At 37.5% G+C, this 8,766-nt stretch overlaps 1 protein-coding gene across 1 annotated transcript; it reads right to left on the bottom strand.

Moving 5' to 3' along the window:
* Positions 1-7,845: 7,845 nt before the first annotated feature.
* LOC102815970 (protein SSX8-like) lies at positions 7,846-8,226 on the bottom strand. Its single transcript, XM_006864494.1, has one exon. The coding sequence runs from the start codon at positions 8,224-8,226 to the stop codon at positions 7,846-7,848; it is 381 nt and encodes a 126-aa protein (XP_006864556.1).
* Positions 8,227-8,766: the final 540 nt, after the last annotated feature.

The raw sequence follows: 8,766 nt of genomic DNA, 5'->3' as shown, positions 1-8,766 counted from the left end.
CAATTGAGTTGAGAAACATAAGGAAGAACCTAGGAAAGTGCAACAGGAACAAGCAAATAAGATAGATACAGCATTCGAAACAATTCAAAACCTACCAGAAAAAGGTCCAAACAATCAATAACAAAATAACAGAAATAGAGAACATTCTGAAAGGGCAGAGGAGTAGAATAGATGAGGTGGAAGGTAGAACCAGTGAGCTGGAAGACAAATCTCTGAATACCACTAAGATAGAAGAACACAAAAAAGGATAAAAAGAATACCTACACTTGCAGAGAATACCCACTTGTCCTGGCTTCAATGACTGGATGATCAGAGCTCAACTAGAAGAAGAAAGAAGAGGAAAAAAAGAATAATCTGATACAATTTGATGAACTTCACCTACATCTATGGATACAGTAGTTCAAAAGAGGGAACAAATCTTTACAGTGAGGATCATTCCCACACCCTTCATACACAGAGTAGACAGTGAGGGGCAACTTGGACATTGGCTACCCAAAATGGAGGCTACAAAGGCAAGAAGTGATGGCTTACAAGCTTTCAAGAGGGAGCCTAGATCCAGAGGACATGGAGGAAGGCAAAATCTCTACTGAGTAGTATCCAGTCTGTCTAGGAAGGGCTGATGAAAGGAGATGGGGAAAGGTCTCTTGTGGTACAATAGTGAATAATTGTTATGAGGATTGACTGTTAGGGTTGGAAATGTAAAGGTAAACATTTTGTAACAAAAGGAGGGGAGTGATTGACTTTGTATTCCATGAGTGGAGGTCCCTGGGACCATCAAGGGAGAAGAGCAGAGAGTGGGGTCCTACCCAGAGTATCAGTGATGCCAGAGATGGAGGCAGGAACAATGACTTGGTGAGATGGAGTGGCTGGGGACTCTAGACTCAGAGAGGAAGAGGGACTGTGTGCTGACGACCTGAGGGGCAGGCTTGCTGGGTATACCCTTTGGTTGGTTGATGATGCATGGAGGAGATTGTTACCATGGCAATGAAACTATATATGTTAGGATGAATGTAAACTAATGCTCTCCTATATAAGCTATCACATAATTCACAATAAAACATTTAATAAAAAGAAATGTGAAATCTCTAAGCATATGCTTGACTATAAGTTGTTGGTGTTAATTTTGGTTGAGACAGCCCCAACTCTGAATAGGGTTTCCAAGGAGCAGCTGGTGGACTTGAACTCTCAAACTTGTTGTTCACTGTCCAGTGCTGATTCTACAGAACCACACCTGTAGTATACACTTGATTATATATTGTGTAAAACTTTGGAGAGCTGGAGACTATGAGTTCATATATATTTGTAACAGTCCATCTTTGTTGCTGTTGTGTGCTTTAAGGCAGGTTCTGAATCACAGTGACCCTATGACTCAAAGACTGCTGGGTCCCGTGCCACCCTCACAATCCTTCCTATGCTCCAGTCTGTGTGGATCCAGTTCTGTGAGAGTCTTCCTCTTCTCTGCTGGACTTCTAGGCTGCTACGTGTTAACGCACTGGACTGACAATTCGACTTGAGCCTCAAGGATCAAGATCACCAGCTGCTCCTCAGAAATCCTATACCGGGTCACTATGAGTCGGAACTGACTTGACAGCACTTTATAACAACAACAACAACGTTCTTCTTCAGGGACTGGCCCACATATTAAAAATGCCCAAAATATATGAGATAATGTTGCATCATTCTAAAGAAGATTCCATAAGTACTTCTTCCATGACAGATATGTTCATTCTTCTGGCATCTACAGTATATTCAAATACCACTATTTAAATCAATCAATTATTTGATCTTAATTAATAGTATTCATTGTCCAGTTTTGCATGCATTTGAGGTGATTGAAAATATCATGGCTTGGCTCTGGTGCACCTTCATCCTCAGGTAACATCTTTGCTCTGTAGCACTTTTAAAAGGTGTTTTGCAAAAAATTTGCCTTTGATTTCTTGACTGTTTCTTGCATGGATGTTGATTGTGAATCTAAGTAAAATGAGTTCCTTGATGATTTCATATTCTTTCCATTTATCATGATGTTGCCTATTGGACCTGTTGTGTGGCATTTTATTTTGTTTATATTAATTTGTAATTCATAATGTTGTCTTTGATCTTCATCTGTAAATACTTCAAGTTCTTTCTCTTCACTTTCAAAAAGCAAGGCCACATCATCTGCATATCATAGGTTGTTAATGAGTCTTCCACAAATCCTGACATTACATTCTTCTTTCTATGGACTAGCTTTTTTTATTACTTGCTCCACCAACAGTGACGCTGCTCTTATTTGAATACTGCTGACATAGCTTTCAGCACCACAGCAAAATGCAAGCTACCTTAGTATGACGAATTGACAGACAAGTGGTGGAAAATTCTCTCTATAGAAGTAAAATTTTCACCCTTTTGTGGAAAATGCAATATGACCGTTTCCTATTTTATCACATTAATCCCTAGGCTCTCTCCCTGTTCAAATAATGTAGCCTGGACCATAGTATAAGTTATTGCCAGCAATACCAAAGTGTTTCTGCTGAAGAAATAAAAATGGTCGGTCAGAAAAACTAATAACCGAGACAAATATTAAAGGAAAAGAAGGAAATGGAATGCTAGTACATATTTTCAGCTTATATCTGGAAATATGAAGATCCTAAGGAAAGTTAGAGTTAGAGATGAAAAGAATTTTCCAGATGAACACATATCAGTAAAGCAAAAGTTATTGTTTCCATAATAGCAAGATTTTAGCATAAAGAGAACACTCTAATTTACAACAGGAAATATAAACTTCTTTGAAAACATTCTTTGCAACTTTGATTTCAGTTACTTTTTGGTCTTATTGAAAACAAATTATATAGTCAATAAATATTTCATAATCATCAACAGTTATTATAGGCAATAATCTATAAATTTCAAGAATGATTTCTGCCACAGTTTAAGACACAGTTTAGGACACAGTTGAGTTTTTACAGAGGTTAAGTCTGGTTTCTTCTCCATTGTATACTAGCTATTTAATTCTATGTAAGTCAGTAGAGTTGAGATAAAATATATGAAGCCACTTTCAAAATGCAAAGTGCAATATATGCAATTGCTATTATAACATGCAAGGTTGATGGTTCAAGCTCACCAGCTGCTCTTCAGAAACCCTATACAGGGTCGCTATGGGTCGGAACCAACTTGACGGCACTTAACAACAACAACAATTATAACATGTATTTGTTACAAAATAATAAACTATACTTTGTTTTGTTATGATATATGAAGGACATTAAGCTTTCTAAGACAGTTGAATCGAGTTGGTAGAATATACAGGATATTACATATGCTTGCATCTATTTGAATAATTATTGTTGTTAAGTGCCATCAAATCAGTTCCGACCCATAGTGACCCTGTATAGGGTTTCCGAGGAGAAGCTGGTGAGCTTGAACTGCAAACCTTGCAATTCAAGTAGCTTTGCAGTCTGACACATTAATACACAGTGCCACACCAGGACTCCATTTAAATAATAGGTTTCAATGAATCATTTTCGATAAATACATAGAAGTAGCTAAATTAAACTATATTAAATCAGTCCTGGTGTGGCAATGTGGGTTAACGCACTGGACTGCAAAGTTGGTTTGAACCACAAGGTTGGTGGCTAAAGCTCACCAGTGACTCATTGGAAACCCTGTACAGGGTTATGATGGGTTAGAACTGACTCAAGGGCACTTAACAACAACAACAAATTAAATTAGTGACCTTAAATCAAAATAAAGCTATATCTTAAATTATGGGAGAAGAGTTGTCAATGCTTAAAACTGATGGGTGGGTATTTAAGGTATTTATGGTTAATTACTATATTTACAAACCATCCATTTTCTTTCTAGAGAACTACTTTCCAGAGATCAATCATTACCAATCATTTACCAGTCATCACAGCTTGACAGGGGAGAGCAAGGAGCTGTACCAGGAAACTAAGTACATTTATTTAGCTATCTTCATAATATCCAAACCATTAATTCTAGTATCAAGTCTCCTCTTTAAACAGTTTCATGCTCTTTTGTCAACAGGCATGCTTTGGAGGCACTTTGTCTTTATGTTTATTATTTTAAGGTACCTAAGGATTGAGATTTGTTTCTTGTCACGTATAACGTAAGAACCTAGAGATATAAAGAACTTGCTGAAGGTTTCTCAACTAATCAGTCATATTAAAGTCCAAGTCTCCTGATTATCAGGCTAGTAGAGTTTTCATTGCTGTATGTGCTTTTTTAGAAATGGAACATTCATTGACTGGGATAACATTGCAGAGTTGAAACAAAGTGGTGATTCTTATTGATGTTGGCAACAGTACTCTAGGAATAGAAAAGTTACTGTTATAAACAGGTGTGTACTTGTTGAATCCTGAAGAGCTTATTGACTCTTCTGCATGCCTTGGCATCCAGATTTCATCTCAGTGGCTCCAAAGTAAGAGTTTGTGTTACTCAGATATTATATAAGTCAATCTAATGGGTAGCAGGAAGAAAATACTTAAGCTCCTGGTATCTAAACATAAGAATGTTAAATATTATGTAATAATACAAATAGACACAGTCCATGTATACAAATTAAAATAAATATACATATATTGGATGTACATATGTTATTAATAAGAGTACATAATAGTTTTAGGCTGGGTTCTCTAGAGAAGGAAGACTAGTGACGCTTGAAGCTTATATATATATGTGTGTGTGTGTGTGTGTGTATTTATAAAAAGAAGTTTATATCAAGGAAATGGTTCACACAGTTGTTGTTGCTTTTAAGTGCCATTCTGACTCTTAGCAACCCTGCATAGAGTTTCTTCCTAGGTTAGGCTGGTGAGTTGGAACAACCAACCTTGCAGTTCAAACTGACCTTGCAGTTTAGTGCTTATCCTACAGTGCCGCACTGGGAGTCCAGTTGTAGACATGGGAAAATCTGTGGGCCAGATAGACCAAGTTCAGCAAGTCAAGAGATAGGCAGGCAGGTCCGGCAGGTAAGATTCCCAGGATCAGATGGCAATAGAAGAGGCCACTAACTCTATCCAGATGCTGATGCTGATGCAGAATTGAGACCCAGTAGCAAGCAAACAAGTTTTACCTGAGGGCCAAACAGACTGGAAAGAGTTTACACCCCTGAGGAAATTTCCTTTTAATTGATTGGTTGCTCACAGCACATCTCATCAAGAAGTTGATCTCATTGTACGAGATGACATCATGGTGAATTACTTACTACATCTTAACTGTCAAACCTAGCATGGCACTGTGGGTTATTGTGCTGGACTGCAAAGTTGGTTTGCACCGCAAGGTCCCTATGGGTAGGAACTGACTCGATGGTACTTAACAACAACTGTCAAACCACTGAGAATCCTGACCCAGTCATGTGGGCACAAAATCTTAACTATCACAGCAATCAAAAACATGAGGAGAAAAAGTCTAAATTGTCAAATCCCTAAATAATGTGAATAATTTATTTACATTAATTCAATCCAATGTGCACTAAGACAATGTCTATAGCAACGGTCAATGTTTTACACATATTATCAAATTGTGAAGATGAGTCCTACAACTTCACTCTCCATTCATAATCTCAAGTTCATGTTCAGTTAGGTGCCATCTAGTTGGTTTCAACTCATAGCAACACCACGCACAACAGAATGAAAAGCAGCCGGATCCTGTGTCATCCTAGCAATTATTACACTTGAAACCATTGCTGCTGCCCCTGTGCCAACCAATCTTATTGGGGGTCTTCCTCTTGTTCTCTAACTCTCTACTTTACCAAGCATATTGTCCTTCTATAGGTACTGGTCCCTTCTGATAATGTGTCCAAATTATGATAGATGAAGTCTTACCATCCTTCTTTCTAAGGAGCATACTAGCTGTACTTCTTCCAAGAAAGATTTGTTTGTCCTCCTGGCAGTGTATGGTACTTTTAATATTCTTTTCCAACACCATAGCTCAAATGCATCAATTCTTCTACAGTTTTCCTCATTCATATAAGACAACTTTCAGGAAGCAAGGTCATATTATTTGTATATCGGAGGTTGTTAATGAGTCTTCCTCCAATTCTGAGGCCACATTCTTCTTCATATACTGCAGCTTCATGAATTATTTGCTCAACATACATATAGAATAATTATGGTGAAAGAATACATCCTTGCCACACACCATTCCTGATTTTTAAACCATTCGGTGTCCTCCGGTTATATATTAACTACTGCCTTCATCTATTTATAGGTCCTTCATGTGCACAATTATGTGCTATGGAATACCCATTGTTTGCAATGTTATCCAAAACTTGTCATGATTCATATTATCAAAAACCTTAGAATAATCAATAAAGTACAAGCAGACATCTTTCTGATAGTCTATGCTTTTAGCAAAAGTTCACCTGAGGTTAGCAATGATATCTCTTGTTCCACATCCTCTTCTGAATCTGATACGAATTTCTGTGAGTTCCCTGTGGATGTACTATTTGTTACAGATGATTTTGAATTATCTTCAGCAAAATTTTACTTACATGTGGTATTAATGATATTGTTCAATGATTATATGGATTTCTTCCAATCGGTTGGCCAGGTAGCTGTCTTCCAAATCTCTTGCAATAGATGCATCAGTTTATTGAATGACTTTAATTTGTATTCTGTCAATTCCTAGAGTCTTGTTCATCACTAATACCTCAGTGCAACTTCAACTTTTTCTTTCATTTCTGTCAGTTCTTGATCATATGTTACCTCTTGAAATGGTTGAACATCAACTTTTCTTTTTGGCACAGTGACTCTGTGCATATGTTCCATCTTTTTTTTTTTTTTTTATGTTTCCTGCATCTTTCAATATTTTGCCCTTTAAATCCTTCAGTATTGTAAGTAGAGATTTGATTTTTTTATTCAGTTATTTTAACTTGAGAAATGTGGAGTGTCTTCTTCCCTTTTGTTTTTTAAACTACAGTTGTTTGTCCATTTCACTATAATTCTTGACTTTGTCTTCTTGAACTGACCTTTGAAATTTTCCGTTCAACTCTTTTACTTCCTCAATTTTCCCCTTCACTTTACCATCTCCATATTGGAGAGCATGTTTCAGTGTCTTTTTTCACAACCATTTTGTTTTTGTTTCCTTTCTTGTCTTTTTTTTTTTTTTTAATGTTCATAAATGTTTATTAATTGTAACTGCTATAGAATAAATTAAAGATGAGGTTGACAGAATGAGAGGGATCTCTCCAGAACACGTTGGTACTGGGGAAAAGTTGGAAGGTGCTCATAGAGGCACCCTGTGTGTGTAAAAAAAAATACACAGAGAGAAAATGTCTGGAATTAAACACACAACAGTTCTCTCAATAGTCACATCTGGTAATGGAGGAGGTAGTGCCATATTGTGCAAACTATATCTGACAGGACTTATTTTCTGAGGAAAGTGCATAGACACCCAGAAAGAACTATGCATGAGGTCTGTCTTGTTCATCAATGAAACTCTAATATCTAATCAAGTGCTTGCTACATAGTATGGAAACTTAACTAAACTTTTAACTACTGTGAGCTTACTTTCACTTGTATTACATTTGATGGTTGGGAGTAGACAACCCCAACTGATGACACACTAGATATAATAGAAGATAGGCTGACATTCTTGAAAGGTCACCAGGTTTTACTCCTTTTGATACAGTTAGTCGTCTTCACTGGTTTCTCTGATCTCTTCATACGCTACTTGATTCTTTCTTTCACGCAGCCTGCGAGACCAGACTTTAGTCTCCTCTTTTATGGGTTCTGGTATCTGTTGATTATGTTGACTTAGGAGTGTTGGCTGTTTCTTAGACTGTTCTTCACTAGAAGTTTCCATCAAGCCTGCTGTCCCTTTTATTACCTTCGGATCATTTTCATCTTGTCATGTCTTCTTGGACTTCATCTCCAGATATTTGCTCTGTTGCACACTGGAAGCCATCTGAGGAGGTTCTTCCTGATTTTCTTCATTATCAGAGTTATCCAGCTTGGGGGTCCATCTATTAGAATGAATGAAAGATGGGGTGGAAGCATTGAGACCTAGATTATTAATGGCATCAAAGTTTCTCTTCATATATACATAGGTGACTTGCTCAGAGTATCCCATCACTTCCCACTTTTCTTTAGAAAAGTATTTGGAAATATCCTTGAAGGCCTTGCTCTTCCTGTCAGATGTCTGAGTATCTTTCTTGGAAGTTTTGGCAAAAGTGCTGCCTCTGTTCATGGTGATGGTCCTGAAGGGAATCAGTCCAAGTCTCTCGGGCATAACACCAATGCTTCTCACCGGTGGAGTAGCTGAGTAGCAGCGAAGCAGCGGAGACTTTTTCTTGTCTCTTTAATGATCTTTTGCTTTTGTATGATGCTCTTGATGTAATGTTTCATCAAGAAAATCAGCAGAACACTGTCAGATATAGTGCCAGAATATGAGCTCCTTAGGTTGGAAGGCACTCAAAATATGACTGGGGAAGAACTATCTCTTCATAATAGAGTTGACCATCATGACATGAATGCAGTAAATTTCAGGACCTTCATTTGCTGATGGACCCTACTCAAAATGAGGAGAAAAGCTGCCAACATCCTTTAATAATCAGAACATGTAATGTATGCAGTATGAGTCTAAGAAAATTAGAAGTTGTCAAAAATGAATGATTGAATGTAGTGCATAAAGATTGATATGTAAGGTGGCAGGACTGCCTTCTTTTGGAGCTGTGGGGCTCCACACCGATCTCTGCAGATACCAACTAGTTAAAATGTAATTTCAGGTTGGACAAGTTGAAGGGCCACAATGTTTGATGAATAGCAGGAT

The sequence above is a fragment of the Chrysochloris asiatica genome, unplaced genomic scaffold (assembly GCF_000296735.1).
Source record: "Chrysochloris asiatica unplaced genomic scaffold, ChrAsi1.0 scaffold00065, whole genome shotgun sequence".
Lineage (NCBI taxonomy): Eukaryota > Metazoa > Chordata > Mammalia > Afrosoricida > Chrysochloridae > Chrysochloris > Chrysochloris asiatica.
Note: the sequence above shows the minus strand (reverse complement) of the source record. Positions and strands in the feature narration are given on the sequence as shown.